We start from the raw sequence: 23609 nt of genomic DNA, 5'->3' as shown, positions 1-23609 counted from the left end.
GCCCATGTGTGTTATCTCCTCAGCACTTAGTCCCATGCCCCCAGCACCCTGCACCCACCTATGTACTTAAACATCTAAGTACCTAGTCTGCTTGTTTTGTGTGGTAACCCCTTAGTGGCCAGACCCCAGCACATGTGTAATAACCCATCAGCCCCTTTCAGTCTTCAACATATGTGGGACAATCTCTAACATTGATTACATGGACCACATCAAATATTAGTCCCACCTCTGCTGCCACAGGTCTAGTTGTTATCTAAACTCCACTACTCCATGACCTATCAGAGAGGTATAGTGAGAAAATGTCACCAGCACACCATGGATTCCAGAATGGGTCCAAAACGTTATTCAGCGATCACAGTGTTACAGCAGAAGCAATGTTTCGGAGAATTGCAGCTCCCCTACATCAGGCATGTGACAGTCACATGCTTGATGTAAGGGAGCTGGGAGGCCTCAAAACATTGGTTCTGCTGTAACAATGTGATCGCTGAATACAATTTTGGAACCATTCTGGAATCCATGGTTCCATTTTCAACCGGTGGTCGCAGTAGCACCCACTTACATACACAGCCATCTCTACAAGATCGTGTAGGTTGGGAATAGTTTGTTGCTTTCGGTGAGGTAGATGCAGCCCATACACATTTGTTGCAATCTGATTGTCCAATCTCTGCACAATATCCTTTACATTTTCCATCAACAATGTAGTCCAAGAGCCTTGTAGCCTACCCAAATGCCTTCAATGGATATATATACATGTAGGAAGACCCTCATTCTGTGTAGTTGTCAGTATTTCTAAAGTCTGGAGAAGTCCAGATTATGAAACACACTGCACAGTATACAAAATGCTGGGAAATCCATGCCCAGGTGAAGGTTCAGCTAAGCTTCCAGTATTGCAGCAGTATAGATAACTGTTGGCGTTCTCTCCAATATTTGTTTTTGGCTCAGCTGATGAAATCCTTCTAACAATGGGGTGATTGAGCAATTCCGTTGTGTAGACAGATTATATAAACATCACTCCCACGTTCAGAACCATTATACTGGGAGGAGAACCACTACACTGAGAGGAGAACCACTACACTGGGAGGAGAACCACTACACTGAGAGGAGAACCACTACACTGGGAGGAGAACCACTACACTGAGAGGAGAACCACTACACTGAGAGGAGAACCACTACACTGGGAGGAGAACCACTACACTGGGAGGAGAACCACTACACTGAGAGGAGAACCACTATACTGAGAGGAGAACCACTACACTGGGAGGAGAACCACTACACTGGGAGGAGACCACTACACTGGGAGGAGAACTACTACACTGAGAGGAGAACCACTACACTGGGAGGAGAACCACTACACTGGAAGGAGAACCACTACACTGGGAGGAGAACCACTACACTGAGAGGAGAACCACTATACTGGGAGGAGAACCACTACACTGGGAGGAGAACCACTACACTGGGAGGAGAACCACTATACTGGGAGGAGAACCACTACACTGGGAGGAGAACCACTATACTGGGGGAGAACCACTATACTGGGAGAAGAACCACTACACTGGGAGGAGAATCACTATACTGGGAGGATAACCACTATACTGGGAGGAAAGCCACTATACTGGGAGGAGAACCACTATACTGAGAGGAGTACCACTATACTGGAAGGAGAACCACTACACTGCGAGGAGAAACACTACACTGGGAGGAGAACCACTACACTGCGAGGAGAACCACTATACTGGGTGGAGAACCACTACACTGGGAGGAGAACCACTACACTGGGTGGAGAACCACTACACTGGGAGGAGAACCACTATACTGAGAGGAGTACCACTATACTGGAAGGAGAACCACTACACTGCGAGGAGAAACACTACACTGGGAGGAGAACCACTACACTGCGAGGAGAACCACTATACTGGGTGGAGAACCACTACACTGGGAGGAGAACCACTATACTGGGAGGAGAACCACTACACTGGGAGGAGAACCACTATACTGGGAGGAGAACCACTACACTGGGAGGAGAACCACTACACTGGGAGGAGAACCACTATACTGGGAGGAGAACCACTATACTGGGAGGAGAGACAATGCAGGTGAGTACAAGAGAGTGCTAGATGTTTGAGTCACAGGGCGGCTGAACACAATGAGAGATCCTTGGGTTAGTAATTCATTCATGATGAGTTTCAGACGTCTGTTGAGCTGTTTGAATGGAATTCAACTCCATCTACAGAAAATACATTTAAAACAAGCTTGTATTGCTGTATGTATGTTGTCAGGTCAGACCAGGACAGAAGGGGTGGACAGAAGGGAAGGCTGCCCTGGGCACTGTGGTATCATGTGAGGTGGGTGCACCTCCAGGAGATTCAAGGGATTTGTGTTTGGAGAGGGAATTTGAAAGGTAGGGCTGAAGGGGATAAGAATTGTTCTCAGAGGGTAAATTAGGGGTTTGTTCTAGGAATGGTGATTTGGGGGGGGGGGGGGGGTTGTGTTGGAAAGGGGATGGGGATTTATGCTGGGGGGGTTGTGCTAGAAGAGGTGATATGGTAGGGGGGATTTGTGCTAGGAGGGGACTTTGTTTTGTTTTTTTTGGGTGGGGAATATGTGCTAATAGGAATGATTGGGGGGTATATATGCTAGGTGGGAAGATTTGGGGGAAGATCTGTGCTGGGGGGGAGAGGGATTGGGTATGAATTTGTGCTGGGAGGGTGGATTTGGAGTAGGGGGAGAGGATTTGTGCCAGGGGGGGTGAGTTTGGTATGTTTGCCCTGGGCTCTAGAAGGCCTTGTCCTAGAACTGGGTCAGACCATTCTGTCCTCTTCACAGGGATATTATCCTACAGGACTACACTGCCTGTTATATGGTGTGTGCCTGGACAGTCCAGTGATGGGAATCTAGCCCTCATCAGAATGATTACCCTGTTAAAGGGACACAGGGGTTGCTGGCAAGGGTTTCAAGTATAACTAAAGGCCAACCTTTTTTTTTGTGTGGAGAGGGATTAGAACCCCTGGCAGGTTCTTTTTGCTGTCTGTGCCCCTGTTAGTGAGATTTCTCTATTTGTCCTGTATACAGTTATCACTGGGAATGAAAGTGAAAGAAAATCCCAATCCTTGTGTTGTCACCAGAACAGGAATGAAGGAGAATTCTTCCAATACTTCTGGTGACAACCTGGAATTCTTTCACTTCCTGTTTTGTTTATGGGACAGGAAGTGAAGGGAAATCTCCCCAAAGGAACACAGATGGCAAACAAAAAAAAACAACTTATAGGGCTCATAACTCTCTCTTACTAATTACAAAATTAAATTCCTTTAGTGCTACTGTATTTTAATCGCTTGCCAACCGTATACTATACATATTATTATACAGGATTTATATAGCACCGCAGCTGTTTAAAATATAAAAGGGAGACAATACAGTTATTATACAATAAAATACAAGAGGATTAAGAGGGCCCTTCTCAGAAGAGCTTACAATCTAATACGGTGAGGCAGGTGGTACATAAGGTTGTAACTGTAGGGAATGAGCTGATGGAAGCGGTAGGAGATTAGTTTGAGACGTGATAGGCTTTCCCGGAGAGATGAGTTTTCAGGGATCGCCTGAAGGTAGCAAGAGTAGGGGATAGCCGGACCAGTGGAGGTAGCGAGTTCCAGAGGATGGGAGAGACTCTGGAGAAATCCGGGAGATGAGCATGGAAGGAGGAGACGAGAGAGCTTGACAGTAGGAGGTCTTGAGAAGAGCGGAGAGGACGGTTTGGGTGATATTTGGAGACAAGGTTGGTGATGTAGCTTGGGGCAGAGTTGTGAATGGCTTTGTATATTGTGGTTAGTATTTTGAATTTAATTTGCTGGGCAATTGGGAGCCAGTGTAGGGATTGGAGGAGAGGGTTGGCAGACGCTGATTGGGAGCCAGTGTAGGGATTGGAGGAGAGGGTTGGCAGACGCTGATTGGGAGCCAGTGTAGGGATTGGAGGAGAGGGTTGGCAGACACTGAGCGGTTGGTAAGGTGGATAAGCCTGGCAGCAGCATTCATGATAGACTGAAGAGGAGATAGCCTATGGAGAGGCAGGCCAATGAGAAGGGAGTTGCAATAGTCAAGGCGAGTGATAACAAGGGAGTGAATGAGGAGCTCGGTGGTTTCATTTTTTAAAAAGGGGCAAATTTTAGAGATGTTACGGAGGTGAAATCTACAAACCTTTGACAACGATTGGACTTGAGGCTAAAATGATAAGTCAGAGTCTAGGATTACACCGAGTACCCTGGCGTGAGGGGAGGGCCTGATGGTTGCATTGTTGATTTTGATGGATTGATTTTCACGGGCGGGGGGGGGGGATAATTAGTAACTCAGTTTTAGAGAGGTTTAGTTTATCCACTTGGCGCCCAAGCTACGTCATATGACGTTGTGGGCTTTGTGGTGTAATATCTGAATGATGCCTGAGGCCACAGACATCATTCAAATATCACCATTTTCAGCCGGCGATTCCCTGCACCATAAGAATGATCATAGCGGCAGACGGCAGTTCCATCGCTTGATCGTTCTTATGGGCGGCGGGAGGGGACTTATTGACCCCCCCATATATCACTGTAAATAGGTCCGATCGTGCCATATTCCTATTACAAGGGATGTTTACATTCCTTTTAATAGGAATAAAAGTAATCAAATTTTTTTTTTTTAAAGTGTCAAACTAAAAAAATAAAATTAACAATAATAAAAAAAAGAAAAAAATGGAAAGCGCCCCTGTCCCCCTGAGCTCGTATGCAGAAGCGAACGCAAACGTAAGTCCCGCCCACATATGAAAACGGTGTTCAAACCACACATGTGAGGTATCGCCGCGAACGTTAGAGCGAGAGCAATAATTCTAGCCCTAGACCTCCTCTGTAACCCAAAACATGTAACCAGTAAAAAAATTTAAAGCGTCGCCTATGGGGATTTTTAAATACTAACGTTTGGCGCCATTCCACGAGTGCGTGCAATTTTGAAGTGTGACATGTTAGGTATCTATTTACTCGGCGTATCCTCCTCTTTCACATTATGCAAAAAAATTGGGCTAACTATTTTTTTTTTTTTAAGCATGAAACTGTTTTTTTTTCTGAAAAAAATGTGTTTGAAAAATTGCTGCGCAAATACCGTGTGAGATAAAAAGTTAAAAAATTGCAACAACCGCCATTGTATTCTCTAGGGTCTTTGCTAAAAAAAACATATATAATGTTTGGGGGTTCTATGTAATTTTCTAACAGAAAAATTACGAATTTTACATGTAGGAGAGAAATGTCAGAATTGGCCTGGGTGCGAAGTGGTTAAGGAAGTGGTGCAACATCCATGCTGAGATGTCAGTTAGTAATGCGAGAGGAGACTGAAGGAGTGAGGTGAGGAGCAGATAGATAGATTTGGGTGTCATCAGTGTATAAGTGGTATTGGAAGCCGTGGCCGGTTATCAAGTGACCAAGGGAGGAGGTGTAGATAGAGAAGAGAAGGGGTCCAAGAACAGAGCCTTGGGGGACCCCCACAGAAAGGTCCTGCCCCAGCTGCGCTTTGCCAGGGCTGCCCATTGATTTCTAAGGGCAGCACCGCTTTATGCGTCCCAAAGAAGCTGCTGGCAGGACTTTTTCTGATGTCCTGCCAGCGCACCGCTCCAGTGTGAAAGCTGCTGTTTCATTGCGCTTTGCAGGCGCTATTTTTAGCGCTATAGTGCCTGCAAAGAGCCTCATGCTGTGTACACACGACCAGACTTTTTGACAGCAAAGGTCCGACGGAACGAGTCTGTCGGACAAGTCGATCTGGTGTGGGCTCCATCGGACTTTTGCTTGCCAAAAATCCAGCGGACTTAAAACATGTTTTAAATTTTTCCACCAGCCTCCGCCGGACTGAGAAATCCATTTGTGTAACTTCCTTATTCTAGTCCGGTCGTACGTCATCATGTTCGAATCTGTCAGACTTTGGTGTGATTGTGTGTGGCCAAGTCCACTCATTCGGAAAGTCCGGTCGTGTGTACGTGGCATTAGTGTGAAAGGGGTCTTAACTGCTTGATGGGCTTATTTGGGGCCTGGCTAGTTCACATGTATGTGTTTTGGTGGCCCACATTTGCACAAGCACAGCAGCCTATTCATTTGAATGGGCTGCCATGCCTGCGTTTCCTGCAAAAAAAGGTTCTTGCATCATTTAATAGGCTGCACACACCTATGCCCATCAAGCAATGAAATACAGCACTGTCTGTCCATTCTGCTTTTGCACCATGTGACTTACATGCAGTTCCTGCATCGGCAAACTTTCTGCATTTTTAGATGTTTAGGCCACGCTTTTAAAAACGCAGTGCATTTGTGTGTGCAGGAACTGCAGGTAAGTCGCATGGTGCAAAAGCAGAATGGATTTCAAAGCCACTGCAATTTTAAAATGCTGCATGCGCCTTTTTTTCTGCAGGAAAGACAGGCATGGCAGCCCAATCAAATGTATGGGCTGCCAAAACACCTACATGTGAATGTGTGATGTGACAATGGATGCAATGTAAAGAACAGCCTGGAGACGGACCACGGGGTAGGCGGAGGGCTGGCATGAGTAGAGTTAACTGTGGAAGTAGGGGATTGGGTAGGAAAGTTAGGGGGCGGGGCTAGTGCGAGGAGGAGAGAGCGCACCCCGCCCCAGCGTCAGTCGGCGCAAGGAAAGATTCCCACCCTCCCTCCCTTATCAAAGAAGACAATACAGGAAGGTTTGTTGGGCGCTGGTTGGACCGGAGGTGATGTAGTTTGGAAGGTGCTAACTTCTTTTGCTTTCGCAGGGGGGCTGGATGTCGTAGCGGTTGGCGGGTGTTGGTCGGTGCAGGTAAAGGAAGATAACCCCTCCCCACTGAGAAGTTGATGCGGGACCCATTGGAGATATGGGCTCGTTGCTGAGATGCCATATAATGATGGTTTATATGGAAGATGGTGAATGGGTGCACTGTGGTCAAGAGTTGGTTGTCTCTGAGCTAGCACGTCAGCTTGAGGCCTAGTTACAGTTAATACGACCGCAGTGCATGTTGCTCGTTATGTTAATGGGGTGGGGAGGGGGAATGCCCTGCAGAAGACCAACGATTTCAGTTTGATCAGTTAAATGATAATTCTATTGATGTTTGGTTTTTGATATGTTAATTATTTGTTTTGATCAATAAAGGGGCTGCTACGGCCACTAATTACTCCAAAAAGGTGTGGTCTCATTTAATGGTAATGGGATAAGGCTCGGAGTTGGGTGGTCGGTGTAGCAGCAGTGCAAACATCAGTTATACTATAGTCATGAGGGTGCTGTGATGTGTAAAGGGGCACTATGACATGAAAGGGACTCTAATGTAGTGGGGGTGCTGTGATGTATAAAGGGGCACTATAATGTGAAAGTGTCTGCAATGTAATTGTGACATGACATGATTTTTTAGATAATTCCATGTGTATGTGTGTGTCTGTTTTTTGAGATGTTCGGGTGAAGAGCAAAATTGCATTGGAGGGGGGGGCCCAAAAAAAATGTTTGCCCAGGGCCCAAACCATATTAAAGACGGCCTTGATTGGTGCACACTGTCACTTTGCACACTTTGCATTTTTGTTGGGATCCATATAGGAGGGGTATTACCACTTACAAATGCTCATATATTTGCGATTTTATTTTCATTTTTTTGTGGATTTGCACAAATTTAGCACTTTGATTGCATTTCAGCACTTTATTATTGCTCATTTGCACATTTTGTCATCCATATATAGTATTGTGTTTTGCACATTGTTGCACTGTATTTAGTGCAGCTGCCTTTGACTAGTTAGGTCTGATCAGCATTCTCAGCTGCTGCTAGTGTGATAGCTCTCTCTGCTTTCCAGTGGGCTGTGAAAATTCTCTGGATCATAGGCGTAGAGATATGCAGATTGCAGTATGAATGTTTATGAGGCCCTAGCCAATCCTAGAGAGATGGGCCCTAAAGGCTGCTGGGAGACTGTATATATTCTCTGAGCACACTGAGCTCAGTGTCTTTTCCTGGAGAGGATCAGTCAAGCCTGGAGAGCTTGCTGTCCTCCAGGGCAGTGCTGGCATTTGCTTGCTGTTTATGAGGCCTCAGATGGGCGAGTTGAGGGCCTGGATCCTGAAGCTTCAGAGAGCTGACTAAGCCCTTGTACACACGGTCGGAGATTCCGACAACCAAATCCGTCTGAGTTATTCCGACGGATTAATTCTGGACGAGGTCCGGAAGTGATGTTGCATACACACGGTCGGACTAAGTTGTTGGAAAATCTGATTGTACATAACGTGATGGCGTTATTTCATTACGACGGGACTACGTTCAGGCTAGTAGCCAATAGCTTTGGCCTAGGAAATTTGATCTGAGCATGCGTGGCACTTTGTCCGTCGGAGTAGGCTACACATGATCGGAGTATGTTCCGATAGGAGCATTTTGTCGGAAAATATTTCCGGCAAGTTGGAAAAGTTGGTCCGATGGATATTCCGACGGAAACAGTCCGATGCAGACCACACACAGTCGGAATATCCGACAAAACGCTCCGATAGGAAACATTCTTCCTTCGACCTTATCCAAGTTCTCCAAAAATAAAAACAACACCCTTAGACTGGTTATTGACGAAAAGTGTGGCTGAGATCATCTGCATGGCTGCAGGGGAAAATCCACTGGGGAAGAACCTGGGCAAAACTCCACTGGCTCCTACGGGAGTAAACGCTACAATTATATCCAGAGTAACAACTACTGTAAAAGGTCACTAACCATTCTTCCTTCACTCAGCACCTGTCATTGGACCTGGCCTGGTTCCTGTTGTTCTGCTCGGCTCCTGTTATTGCAGCACCTCTCAACCAGAATCGCGGTAAGTAAAAATGTCCTCTCTTGTCTCCTCTCCTGATTAATTAGGAATATGTAAAATATGACTTTCTGCACTGATGTACAATACTTCCATGAGTGTGTGTTAATGTTATTAATGGCTTAGGTATTATGCATGTCTGTTGTCTGATAGTTGGAAGAATTAACGAAAAAGGGACTTAAAGAGGAAGTAAACCCTGATGGGTTTACTTCCTCTTTCATTCCCTGCAAAGGCAAAGCATAATGGACTACTATGCATCGCATCACATCGCATAGTAGCCCATTATGTGTCACTTACCTGACACAGGAGCCAGCGAAGTCACCGCTGTCCCCTGTAGTCCGGCGCATCCATCTTCTCGGTGGGTCTCGCAGCTCTGCCGCTATCATTCGACGAAGCCGCGATGACGTCACTCCCGCGCATGCGCACGGGAGCCGAGACGCGCGGCATCTTCGTCATCGAGGATGCCATGCTCAGTGCGCCTGCGCGCCGCTGTCTATGGCGCATGCGCCATAGACAGCGGTGCCCGTCTTCGGGCAAATATCTCCTAAACCATATAGGTTTGGGAGATATTTCTTGGACCTACAGGTAAGCCTTAATCTAGGCTTACCTGTAGGTCAAAGTGGTTTTTAAGGGTTTACAACCACTTTAAAGTGGAAGTTTACACATAACAACTTGATAAAAAAAATTCTAGAAACACACATTCCACATTAATAACTATTCTACCAAAATTAGTGTGTGCTGTAAATTGCCTCCAGCATTGCTCCAGTTTCTTCTTGCTAAAGGCTGCCATTTTGCTAAAGCCCTGAACAGCAGTAAATCTTTAGGCTGTCAGCAGATCGGCCTCTAGTAGCTCTAATTTTTGACACAATGCCAGAAATGAAGAGCAGTTGAGCATGTGCAGAGCAGGGTGAGACAGTGTATTACTGCATCTTAAACAGCATAGGCACTTATTTATAATGTTTTACATACCTATACCTGCAAAAGGAGCCAGCCTGAAGTTATCTAGTAGGACTTAATTTTCTGACTAAAGTCCAAACCAGTACCATACACCCAGGACTAAGATGGGCTGCCCCTGTGAAGTAAGGCCCATTTCCAAAAAGAAGTCAGGTAAGCAGTAAAGTGCTGTACCATTCTTCCTTGCCTGAGGTTGGGCCCCTTCTGTGAAGTGAGGACCAGGTGAAAGTAGGGCTCAACCAAGGTGTAAAGTGTTGTACTAATCTCCCTTTGCTAAAGTTGAGACCCCTTCATTGTGAAGTTAGGTCTGGGTCTAAGAAGGAGTCAGCCATATGGTAAATTCATGTACTGTGCTCCCTTGGCTGAGGTTGTCCCCCCCCCTCTTAAGGAGGGTGCCATGTAGGCAGGTGCAGGCTACTTTCTCCACTGCAGAACTTGCTCTTTTATAGTGGGGCTGCTGTTGAAGAGGAAGTCAAAAGGTACTTCTTCTTGGTTTCTTGGGTCACTGGGGAAGCTATCCCATTGGATGCTGCAGCCCCAAGTGACACTGGCAGCCATCTTGGGTCAGGCAGAGCCTTTTTGGTTTGGAGAGCATTTTGCAAGTTGGTAGAGTAGAGATAGGAAACCCCACCCGGAAGGGACAGAACTAGTGGCAGGATAAGGTTTCTGATGAGGAAAGAAAGTGTAGGGTTCAAAACTTCTCTGTATATCTGCCTGCTTGGACACAAGACAGCCGGGCCACATTGTACTCCTCTCTACAGGTGATGTCGGGTTCAGCTGAATCCTGCTCTCTACACTTTGTCAGAACTGTGAGTGTTCTCGACCCACCTACAGCTGAGTTAAAGAAGGGGGTCAGCCAAGGGGTAAATTTATTTACCATTCTCAATTGCCTGAGGTTGGCCAACCCATGAATGGACGTTTAGGTCCAAGATGTAGTCAGTCAAGGGATAAAGTGTTGTACCATGTTCCCTTGGCTGATGTTGCCTCCCCTGTTAAATGAGATCTCGGTCAAAGAATGAGTCAACTAAGAAGAAAAGTGCTGTGCCATGCTTGGCTGAGGTTGGGCCCCCCTTTGAAGTGAGGCCTAGCTCAAAAAAAGTGGTTAGCCAAGGGGATCAGTACTGTACTGTGCTCCCTTAGCTGAGGTTGACCCCAAGTGGAAGTTCAGTCAAAAGCTAAGGCTAAACCTATTCCCACTCCCAATTCCAAACCTATTCTATCTAACCCTGTAAAGAAAAGATGTGCATACTTGCCTATGCTGCGATCCGGTTCCATGATCAGCTGTCAACATTGGCTTCAGTGTAGAGAATGGGAGTGTCACGTACCTTGTTGTATTGAGCCCGAATTGCGGAAAGAGGCCTCCCTTACCACTCCCACTACCGGTTTCCTGGTAAGGTAACATGGAACACAGGAGTAAGGAGGGGTACTGGTGCCTGGCAGGATCAACAGATGGGAAGGGATGAATAGGTGGGGTCAGCTCTGCAGACTGGAGCGGCTCGGCAGACGGAGACAATACAGCAGACTGGATCACAACAGCAGGTGGAATCAGCTAGCATGCAGGATTAAGCAGGATTGCTTAAACGGGTAACTTCAGCAGATGGAATCAGTACAATGAACTGGATAAGCTTTAGCAGGTAGCTACAGCAGATGGATCAGTTCAGCAAAGCAGGTAACCACAGCAGATGGATCAGTCCAGTAAACTAGATAAGCTTAGCAGGTAGCTTACAGCAGATGAAAAACGGTTCAGTAAACAGGATCACCTCAGCAGACGGATCAGCTCAGCAAACTGGATCAGGCAGCAAATGGGATTGTCAAACAGGCCGGGTCAGGTATCAGGCTGGAAGCGAGGCCCAAGGGAGCAGGCAGGAGAGTAGTCACAACAAGCCGAGGTCGGGTGCAGGCAGATAGCAGGTAGGTCACAGGCAGGCCGGGTCAAGTCAGAAATACTACGGATCAGATTTCACAGTTATACAACACTGTAGAGCAGGCAGCGGAGACCGTCAGTAATAAACAGGTTTAAATAGCCTGTTTGGCGCCAACATGGGCGCGCGCTCCCGTGCACGAACGCACGTGCGCACGATCGCGTGCACTCGCGGTGACGCCCACGCCCGCAAGCCAGAAGGCCTGGGGTATAGATTTTTCATAGATCTTCCACGACAGGGAGGCTGACAATGGATTCCCTATAGGTGAGCTCATCTTCCAGGCTTTTACAGCCATTGACATAAATTTTTCTTCTACACAAAAGCCACCGTTGGTGTGATCATGTGACCGGACCAAAGTGCCTTCAAAATGGGTAAGTATACATATCTTTTCTTTACAGGGTTAGATAAAAATAGGCTTCGAATGGGGGTGGGGGTAGGTTTAGCCTTAGTTAGCTTTTGACTGAACGTCCACTTTGAGTTCTAGGCCAAGGAAGCGGTCATCCAAGGGGTAAAGTGCTATACCATGCTCCCTTGGGTTGAGGTTGGACCCCTTTGTGAAAAGAGGTCCAGGTCCAAGATGGGGTAAAATGCTGTACTGTGCTCCTTTGACTGATATTTGCCCCCTCCACCATTTTCATGAGGTTGGACCACGATCAATTAGCCCCAGCTATAACAGATCCCTGTTACTCTCTACCACATGTGCTATAATTTTAGGTTGTACACCTTAAAGCTGAGTTCCAGATATGGATATTTTTTTTTTTTTTGCATGGTTACATTGGTCCAGCTTGGACCAAAGTGATTATGCAAATACCATACCTGTGGGACAGCTGTGGAAGAGGAGGCTCATCATAGTGGTCTCCACTACTACAGGGATCACTGCTGTCTTCTGGGTCCCATGCTGAGCAGACTCCACTGCTGCATAATGAAAACAAGAGGTTGCTTCCTTAGCATTCTTATTTATGGCAAGGTGTTTTCTGATTGGACAAGGTTGAGAGGCGAATGCTTTGCATTTATTGATAAAAATAAAAACGAATTCAGTGATTTCCAGCTTCTGTGGGGATTCCACAGGTATTTACATTGGTCCAAGCTGAACCAATTTAACAATCCAAAAAATGCAACATCTGGAGTTCAGCTGTAAGGAAACAAAACACTCAACTCTATTTTTGTAATTCCAGTTAAAAATTGTGAACTATACCACACCAACCAACCTCTGGACTGCAAGGATGTATATGAGAGTGGTATGACCTCGGATGGAGTATATTTGATATTCCCCAAAGGATGTTATTCAATTCCAGTCCCAGTGTACTGCGACATGACCACTCCAAAGGGACCATGGACAGTAAGTAATGGGAGCAGACAAACACTTGTGTAGACATCCATAGTGCACTTATCCTATGACCCCCTCCAACAGTAGAGTATCTAGTATATCCGGGGGCAAACCATTTTTTGATTCCCCCCCCCCCTCCCATACATCGGAATGATTTACGCAGAGATATCTACTTAGCATATTGATCTGCTTGACTCAGAGAGAATTTCTCCTTCATATTAAGGGTGGCCATACATTATTCTTTTTTTTTGCAGGTTCAACCTGGGGATTGAACGGAAAAAAAAATACCCGATTCCACAATCCACACATGTGGATCCGGAGGAATCACTCCCATTGTGCTATTGTGTTCTGATGACAGTTGGCTATTGGCTGTTAGACATGTGCGATTAGTTTTGTACGAATCTCAAATTTGTACGAATTTCCCTAAATTCGTACGTTCGGGAGGATCCGAAATACGAATTGCCATGCGTCCGAATTTTGTACGAAATACGAACTTTTTTTTACGAATCCGCAGGAAGAAGTCAGCACAGCACAGGGATGGTGGGAGCACCTCATCTAACGAAAATTCGTATTTCCGATAGGAAATTCTTCAATAGAATTTCGTATTTCGGATAAAAACCAAACTTCCATCAGCATCGACTGTCATATTGAGGTATATTTTTGCCTTTAAATTCGTCGTAAAGAACTTTCATACAAGTTAACGAACCTAACGACAATTCGTATTTCGTACAAATTGAAATTGAATTTCGGACACGAAATACGAAGTACGAATTAATTCTAATACGAACCGGAACGGAACGACACAAATTTGTTGACGGCGCCCATGTCTATTGGCTGTTGGCTAAAACCTGAAGCTTATGCCTACAGATCAGCAGTGTAAAATAATCCAGTGATTCTTCTTCTCCAGGTATTTCAGAAAAGGTTTGATGGAAGTGAGAATTTTTTTCGAGGCTGGGAGGACTACAAGTCCGGATTCGGGCATGCCGACAAAGAGTATTGGCTGGGTAAGGCTTTCATTTTCCACCAGTAACATGACTAAGGGAGATGCCTATTTCGTGAGGCTCCCCAAACAACACAATACCCCCTCTTATCGTAAATAGCTTTTAAATTGACCAGACGACACATTCTCTTCTTTTGGAGTCGAATGGCCATAGCAGCCTTCTTTTTTTATTATTATCAACATATGAAAATACAAAAATCTTATAAAAAACATAACTTAATGCATATAAATACATTTTACAACAAAAACATTATAAACCAAATATATAAATAACCCAGTATTACACATTTTTGATCTAGAGGTCTTTGAAGGTAAATTATCATTTCCAACCAACTAGTTGTATCGGTACACCCATGAACAGGCCCCCCGCCGCGTATTACGAAAGCTCGGGGACAAAAAACCATCAACTTCCTTCCAGATACAACCTTCTGCACCATCTTTACCATTTAAGGGAATGGACACCCATATCTCCATATGAGCCCAACTCCCCTAGACCTCCATTATTTTTTAGCACCACCTTCAAAGACCCCATAGACCCAATGCTGCTACGACAAACTAAAGCAACCATTCCATCAAGCCCACCACCGTCAAGAAAAAGATCTCCCAATGGAAGCAAAAATTGCCCCAAGACCAAACCCACCAGTACCCATAACCGCAATAAAGGGAGGGAGGGTGGGAAACAGCTCCTTCACTTAACTAAAATGGCGCCGACTGCTCGCGCGTGCGCGCAAGCTCCGCCCACCCCGACGCACGTCGTCACGTCACCACATACTTACCTTGCTTCCGCCGCCTCACGTCCGCCTCCCCTCGTCATGCCGGGCCCTCCCCCTAGTGCCTGTGTCCGGGCCGTTCCTTTACGACCACCCATCTGAAATTGAATATAGCCCCCTTTTGCTAAAACATCCCTGACCCATTGAGGCATGGACCCCAAAGTAACATCCACATGAATGGCAGGACGGAAGGTTTCCCAGCAAAACATTGCTCAAAGCATCACACTGCCTCTGCCAACTTGCCTTCTTATATCGCATCTTGGTGCCATCTTTTCCTCAGCTAAGTGACTCACACTCACTGGGCCATCCACCTGATGTAAAAGAAAATGTGATTCCTCAGACCAGGCCACCTTCTTCCATTGCTCCGTAGTCCAGTTCTGATGTTCATGTGACCGTTGTAGAAACTTTTGGCTGTGGACATGGGCTATCATGGGCTTCACAGCCCCTTACACGACAAACTGCAATGCCCATTTTTTTCTGCCTTCACCACATCAACTTCATGGACAACATGTTCACTTGCTGCCTAATATATCCCACAAATTTTCAGATGCCATTGTAACGAGTGTAGCAAGGTCTCTGGCCTTGTCCAGTCTAATGAGAACCTTTGAGGCCACAGACCGCTGACATCCTTCAGAATGTAGTGGGTTGTGAGACATAGTGCGTGCAAAGGTGACAAAAGTCATTGGGCACCAGACACTTCTTAGATGCAAAAGAGGTTTATTTCTTTTAACAGTCCTTTTTATATCAGGCAGGGGAAAGGGTTAGGGCCAGGACACCCTTGTTACAATTACAATTTCAAGAGGCGGACTCCGAGACTTCAATAGGAGGACAGCCGTGCCGGGAAAGGCCCCAGCAAGGTGCCACTTCTGCACGTACAGGTTTGCTGTCTCCTATGGCAACAGTACTTGACAGTTCCTAGTTCAAACGTAACAGTTCTCTCAGCTTTACTACAACGTCTACTTGTATTTCTTCAGCCCCTTGAGCTCCCGGTCTCTCACTGGACCATCTGATTCATTGACTCTGAATCCCTGAGCTCCTCAAAACTTTGTGGTGGTATCTCCCTCAAGCCTCACCCATGCTTCTCTGCTGGGTTCCTAGCTTTGGCACTCTAGATACCTCTCAAGCTTCACCCCCGCTGACCGGCTCGGTCTCGGGCTTGACACACAAGGCTGCTCTGCAAGCATCACCTCCGCTGGTTGGGTCTCTGACTTGATCACCGCCTGAAGTTTCTCAATTCTTCACTGCGCCCGTTCAGTGAGAATGTTGCTCTGATACTTTTCAGTTACTCAATGAGGTCCCTGGTAAAGATGGATGGTCCCTTAGTGGTGACAGCTTCCCTTCTACCTCTGAACACGTCAGGTTCTCCGCCCGACAGAACCGTCACTTCTAGTTGGACTCCAAGCCGCAGTCCCAACCCTGCGCTGCCCTCTTACTTCTGGATAGGCCCCCACACAGCCTGGCAGCCAGATGCCCCTGGGATAGGCCCAATCTCCAGCCTAACAGTCTACCCAGACAGCCATACAGGTGGCACAGAACAGAGATCACCTGACTCCACCCAAATATAGAGGTACTCCCAGCAGGCCATGGGATTCAAAGAAAACCCTGCCCATTGGCTGAGAAGCCCTACATATCCATAATCTGACCCTGAGTTGTCCTTCTCATATCTAACACCTCCAAGTGCCCGGCCACCTGGTGGTAGAAGAGAAAAGTACAACAAGGCCAAACTAAGGGAGAAATCAATGGATCCCCTAGCAATTAACTACAGTAGCTACTCACGACAAGGAATTTGGTGAGGAGCTCCCTGACTAAACCCCAGGGCACTACATGAGATATTTCCTTTACCTGTCAGTGGTCATAATCGGTGATAGGTGTATATACACCTACGTGTGGAGACACAAAAATAAAAACGAAGAAAATATAAATTCTGACTTTTTAATGGCAGAATTTCCACTTCAACTGTATCTAAACCCAAGAACACAACTGTAACGTATTGCAGCTTAGAAGTGGTGGCTGCATTCCCTTTTTTAATTTTCAGGATATTTGCTGGTGATCCTGCCAGTAACACACTTCCAGTTCTAGGGTGACAACACTCACTCACCTCTATGGAGGAGCAGCTCTGTCACTATAGGACAAGAAATGTCTTAGCCCTTGTACACACGGTCGGACATTCCGACAACCAAATCCGTCGGATTTTGTCCTGACTGATCTTGTCCGAAACTGTTGCATACACACGGTCGGACAAAGTTGTCGGAAAATCAGATCTTTCAGAGCGTGATGACGTAATTTCGTTACGATGGGACTACATTCAGGCTAGTAGCCAATAGCTTTGATGTAGGAATTTGATCTGAGCATGCGTGGCACTTTGTCCGATCGGAATTCTCTACACATGATCGGAGTATGTCCGATCGGAGAAGTTTGTCGGAAAATATTTCCAGCAAGTTGGAAAATTTGGTCCGACGGAGATTCGGACGGAATCAGTCCGATGCATACCACACACAGTCGGATTATCTGACAAAACGGTCCGATAGGACACATTCCGACGGATTCTCCGACCATCTGTACAAGGGCTTAGGACTATAGAGCACCTACCTGTCCTCTCAGATCCATAACATGGACTGTAGTCCTGTTATGGACTTCCTGGAGTCCTGTAGCCCTTTTTAACTAATATCATTGAGAAGAGATTTGCCGCAGTTAGCTGACTATACTGATTGTGGACCACATCCCTTATACATAGAGTAAAAGCAGGTTCCTCAAATTGGGTCTTTAAACGGACCACAAACAGTATTTTCTAAAAGTATACAAATTTACAAAATAACTAATATCAGTGCAGCACAGAAAGTTATCAGCTGACTAGCTTTCTGACAGGATCAACAGGACTTTTGTTGCCCTTATTGCACATATAGAACAAAATGGTATATTTGAAACTCCAGGAATGATCTGTATTGCATACCAACATTGGTCCAGCTTGGTCCAATGTATATATCATACCCAGGAATGCTATCGGGGGGGGGGGGGCCCATACACATGTAGGGGGCCCAGGTGTCCTGAGGGGTCCGGGCCCCAACCAACGAGTTGTTGCTGCAGTTTAGTAGTAAACAGGGTACAGGCCCAGGGCCCTAAACCAGCAAATTGTTAAATTACTGTATAGTAATAGCCAGGGTTTTTTTTCTGGCGGAATGTGCCGGAATGGCGTTTTCTTTCTCTGATTGGATGAGGTGGAGAGGAGGGGCAGTCGTGATTTCCGCCTTGTCCAATCAGAGAAGGCCTTGCATTCATTGAAAAAAAAAAAAAAATCATTCTATGAATGCCAAGCGAGCAACCCCCTGTGGCCGATGTACAGTGGAGCTGCACTATAGTAGTAAAGGCTTTACTCCAATCTTGAGAACCGGAGCCTTATTCTGAAAGTGATGCAATAATGGTTCCCCTTTAAAAAAATCTTTACTCTATTGGTAATACAGCCAACACGTTTCAGGTTTTAATACCTCCCCTTCATCAGGGTTTTATATGTGAAAGTAAATTACTGGTGTAAATCAATAACAGTGTATCGGTGTAGATGTGAAACCTTTTTTTTTGTCTGGCACAGGTCTGGAGAACATCTACCACCTCACCCTGCAGAGGTCCTACCGTCTGCGCATCGACATGACAGATTTAGACGATGACTCCCGTTTTGTGATCTACAATAAATTCGCCCTCTCACCACTCGCCATCTCTGCTGAGGAAGACAACTACAAACTGTACATTGACGAGTTTGAGGAAGGAGATCCATCCAGACCGGCTGGTGAGGAACCAAACCAGGATTATAGATGGACGTCTACTTCTGTTTTTTGGAGTACAGGATGGAAGGATGCATGGAAGAGGGGAAGGAAGAGAGAGAGAGGGAGAGTTGGAATAGATGAATTGAAAGAAAATATTGTGTATGAATGGCTGGATGAATAGAAGGAAAATTGACAGACAGAAGAAGATGGGGCTGAATGAATAAATTGATGGAAAATTGACAAAATGATGGATGGAAGAAAATAATAAATTGATGGTAAGTGAACAAAAGGATGAATGGATCAATGACATGGATGAACAGTAGGATTGATGGAAAGAAAATGGATGGATAGATGGAAAATACATCGATGGATGGATGGAAAGAAAATGGATGCATGGATGACTAGCAGGGCCGTCTTTAATATTGATTGGACCCTGGGCAAAAATTTTCTTAGGGCCCCCCCCCCCCATGCAATTTCGCTCTCCACCTTCTCTGAGACATACAATAAATAACAGATAGACTTAAAATCAGTTTACTGTATCAGATCAGGCAGCGATTGCGATTGGTTTCCAGAGGTTACAGCATATCATTACTGCTTACTGACTGGTTGCTAAAGGTTACAGCACTCCTTAAGGCTCACTGATTAGTTGCTGGAGGTTACAGCACATTTCTGCTTGTTGATTGGCTGCTAGAGATTGCTGTACAGTAATACTGCTCACTGGTTGCTATAGGTTACAGCACATCTCCTGACTGCAGGAGGGCATGCTATACCTATGAATGCTTCCTTTATTTACATATCAATGCAGTTGGCCTCAGCTATTTACATATGCATGTCACTGCTATTTACATATGAATGCCAGTATTTACATGTAAACACAGGTCTGCAGGTGAGTCATCTGTACACAACAAGAGGGCAGAGCTGGGCAGCATTAGTAGCAGCACAACGGAATGTAAACTGGGATAGTTGGCAAGTATGAGGCAGCTGCTTTGGGCCCCAAAACAATGACAGGGCCCAGGGCAGCTGCCCCTTTTGCCCTGCCTTAAAGACGTCCCTGATGACTAGATGGATGGAAAGAAGATGGTTGGGATGGATGGATGGAAGGAAAGAATACATGGATGGAAAATTAATGAAAGGATAAATGGATGGATAGATGGCATAGATGGGCAAATGGACAGAAAAATAGATGGAAAGAAAATGGATGGAAGGGTGGGTGGGTGGATGCATGGAAGGAAATGTAGCACTACCCCCTTAAGAGCCGCTGGATAGGATGGGTCCTCTGTTCTTTGCCTCAGCCTTCTAAAGAACCTCAGCCCCTCTGACTCACCAGGTTGAGTGTATAAACATACAATATCACAGTAAATCAATGAAATTGATATTTGGTACCCATTAGCAGTGTCATATCAAAGAAAACAGGCACCAAACCAGAAAGTAAAAGGCACATTTTATATATTGTCACCCATTATGATTTATAAATAGGCTAGCATAAAATGGTAATAACACAATTTAGCATACAAAGTTATTATCAGTAAGTACTAGGCATACAATGAAATTTGGCATCCAGATCAGCAAAACAATGAAATTTGGCATCCAGATCAGCAAAACAGTATTAAGGTCACCTCAAGTGCAGCACTGAGCAATAGTAAAGTTTAATCTACTGTGTGCTGGAGCTATACCGCCAGAGTGCATTCATGGCAGCAATGCTAGTCCGGCTGGGTATGCACTGTCCAAAAGAAAAGCAGTATGGTAGCGGAGGGGGCAGGAGAACAAAGGTGGCCTGCAGAATAATTATTACAGGAGAGGCAGTCTTTTGAGATGTTCTTCTACCAGCTATCGTTGGGGCCCTTTAAGAGCGTTGGTGCACTTAACAACAGTTCCAGTTAGCCTGCATGCAATATAGGCATGGTATAGTCTCAGCACAGGTGCAAGGTAGATGTGATTCAGATGTGGTAAAGGTTCAGTGTAATACGGTGTAGGGTTGGTATGGTCTAGGTTTGGAAGAAGTGCGTATAGAGTGAAGTATTGGTGCGATATGGATTGGGTACACTTGGTGTCGTGCTCCCAGTGGCTCAGTCATTGCTAGCGGTATAAGCAATAGGCAAATAGCCCTCTCACTGTAGAAGGGGGGCCCCCTCAGTTTCTCCACGAAAGCCTCCGGTGATACGTGGTGGGAAGCAGAGGGTAAATGGATGCTCCACTCTTCCTTGCAGTGAGGAGCTGCAATGTGGAAGGTGCTGCACTGCCCTCAGGTGTTCTCAATCCCAGTCTCAGGCTTGGTATTGGTATGTTCTCTCCAGGGGCGGCTGACCCATCAGGCTCTCGAGCACTGCCCGAGGGCCTGGGGACATTGGGGGGGCCCCATGAGAGGCTCTTCGACAGATTAACTCTAGCGCAGGAAGCACCTGTAATAATAAGAACTGTCACCGTGCGGCACGCGCTGCTCCCCGCCGGCTCCTCCTTCCCTCCTGTCCACCCCAGGTTCTTGTACATGACATCACCTGGGATGGACGAGAAGAGCGGAGGGGCAGGCGGGAAGCAGTGAACGCAGCGTGGTGAAAGTTCTTATTACAGGCATCGGGTGAGACACTACGGCTGCCATCGGTGGGGGGGCAGCCAGTACAGATGTAGGGGGCCCCAACAGGACAGCCTGCACACCACACCGAGCTACTGACCCCTCCTCCTCCTCCTTGGCTCCGGTGTTCTCATAGACAGGAGGGGGAGGGTGGGACGGGGGACATTGCACTGCTAGAGCTGGCTGATGATGTGAGGACTGTCACATGGAGGAGTGATGATAGAGGGGGGAGGGGATTTGTACTGGGGGGTGGGAAGATTTTAGGTCCGCTACCCTCCCAAAGCACCCTCCAGCACAAATCCTCTTAGCCCACTAAATCAAAGAGATGCTGCCTGCCACAGAGGACCTTTTTCTCCCCCCCCATGGTGTCCCCCAGTGTCCCTCCCACGGCATCCTCCTGTGACCCCCCTATGGCATCCGCCTGTGTCCTACCCCCCATGGTGTCCTCCTGTGTCTCCCCCATGGCATCCCCCTGTGTCCTCCCCCCACAGCGTCCTCCTGTGTAATCGTCCCCTGCGTCGTCCTCCTGTGTCCCCTCCCCCACGGCGTCCTCCTGTGTCCCCTCCCCCACAGCGTCCTCCTGTGTCCCCCTCCCACGGCAACTCATGGGGCCCCAGGGCAATAGAAGATCCTGGGGCCCCTTGTGTCCTCACATGGGGGGGAGGACACAGGGGGCCCCATGATCTTCTATTGCCCTGGGGCCCCATGAGTTGTCAGTCCACCCCTGGTTCTCTCTCTATCTCTCTCTACAATCCTCTTTACTCTTTGGTCATACATCCAGTGAGCTAAATGTTATTTTCTTTTGAACAGGCAATTCTCTCTGGGAGCAAAAAGACATGAATTTCTCCACCCATGATCACGACAGGGACAGGCATGCCGGAAACTGTGCCAGTATGTTCAAGGCGGGATCCTGGTACAATGCCTGCCACAGCACCAACCTGAACGGTCTATACCTGGGAGGCCTGAATGAGCAATACGCCATTGGCATGACCTGGTCTTCATGGAGAGGGCAGAAATACTCCCTGAAGAGCACCCAGATGAAGATAGCCACCAATCTGTGAACTGAAGATTGTATGCACCTTCATAGCACTAGAAGGGGTTTCTGCTGAGAACTTATTAAGCATGTCTCAACTCAAAAAACTGCAATAAATTATAGATGTCCAGTGCTTAGATGCGGTCTTCTTCTATTGGATTTTTTCCCTTTATTTTTTACCTGGTGATCCTGCCAACAACACTCTTCCTGTATGAGGGTGACAACACCCACTCACTGTATCAGTGGGGGAGCAGTGTTGTCACACTAGGACAGGAAGTGTGTTAGGGCTGTAGAATACCTCCCCCATTCCTCATCTCCATTGCATAGAAGGGAGGTGTTCATTAGTCCACATAGAAAGCAGGGAGCCACATAACTGATAACAGTGCAGCACATTCAAACAGCAGAGCTGACAAGATTTCTGTCAGGATAAAAAAGTATTTTTTGTACTCATTGAACAGAAACACTTTTGTTCTGTCGCACTTATATATTTTTTTTGTGATGTATTGAGAACTTGATTGATGTGTGTTCAGTTTACTATTGTTCTGTAGTATCATGACATCTAGTGGCAGTTTTTTGGCCAATACAACATGTTTACTAGTGTGATTTGGCATCTCCCATCCATCCCTCCCTCCTGTTTAGTGCCAGTTAGTTCATTCCTAGCGAGACCCTCCATGTTTCTTCTGTCAGTGTTAGCCCTTGTACACACGGTCGGACATTCCGACAACCAAATCCGTCGGATTTTGTCCATTGGATTTTGTCTGAAACTGTTGCATACACACGGTCGGACAAAGTTGTCGAAAACAGAACGTGATGACATTATTTCGTTACGACGGGACTACGTTCAGGCTAGTAGCCAATAGCTTTGGTGTAGGAATTTGATCTGAGCATGTGTGGCACTTTGTCCGATCGGAATTCTCTACACATGATCGGAGTATGTCCGATCGGAGCATTTTGTCGGAAAAATTTTACCAACAAGTTGGAAAACTTGGTCCGTCGGATACTCAGACGGAAACAGTCCGATGGAGACCACACACAGTCGGAATATCCGACAAAACGGTCCGGGCTTAGAGGGCCAAGGGCTAAGAACTTCCCAGGGACAGGGCTTAGGAAAGTCATTTAGAGTTGATTTACTAAAACTGGAGAGTGCAAAATCTGGTTTAGCTCTGCATAGAAAACGATCAGCTTCCAGGTTTTTTTTTTTGTCAAAGCTTAAAGTATAACTTAACCACTTTCAGACCAGACCAATTTGCTGGTCAAAGACCAGACCACTTTTTGCGATTCGGCACTGCGTCGCTTTAACTGACAATTGCGCGGTCGTGCGACGTGGCTCCCAAACAAAATTGACGTCCTTTTTTTCCCACAAATAGAGCTTTCTTTTGGTGGTATTTGATCACCTCTGCGGTTTTTATTTTTTGCGCTATAAACAAAAATAGAGCGACAATTTTGAAAAAAACGCATTATTTTTTACT

At 46.3% G+C, this 23609-nt stretch overlaps 1 protein-coding gene across 2 annotated transcripts; it reads left to right on the top strand.

The window, feature by feature from the left end:
- Window positions 1-1043: 1043 nt before the first annotated feature.
- LOC143923432 (microfibril-associated glycoprotein 4-like) lies at window positions 1044-22277 on the top strand. Of its 2 annotated transcripts, none has more exons than XM_077447094.1 (6): window positions 1044-2093; window positions 8738-8816; window positions 12862-13025; window positions 13921-14017; window positions 18367-18561; window positions 21918-22277. In XM_077447094.1, the coding sequence occupies exons 1-6, from the start codon at window positions 2088-2090 to the stop codon at window positions 22166-22168; spliced, it is 792 nt and encodes a 263-aa protein (XP_077303220.1). In that variant the 5' UTR covers window positions 1044-2087; the 3' UTR covers window positions 22169-22277. The 2 variants fall into 2 exon arrangements, with proteins under 2 accessions (XP_077303220.1, XP_077303219.1); XM_077447093.1 differs by lacking the exon at window positions 1044-2093 and adding an exon at window positions 2113-2158.
- Window positions 22278-23609: the final 1332 nt, after the last annotated feature.

The sequence above is a fragment of the Lithobates pipiens genome, unplaced genomic scaffold (assembly GCF_037356315.1).
Source record: "Lithobates pipiens isolate NorthernLeopardFrog02 unplaced genomic scaffold, aLitPip1_a1.2 Scaffold_22, whole genome shotgun sequence".
Taxonomy (NCBI): domain Eukaryota; kingdom Metazoa; phylum Chordata; class Amphibia; order Anura; family Ranidae; genus Lithobates; species Lithobates pipiens.
This window is presented reverse-complemented; position numbering and strand designations above follow the sequence as displayed.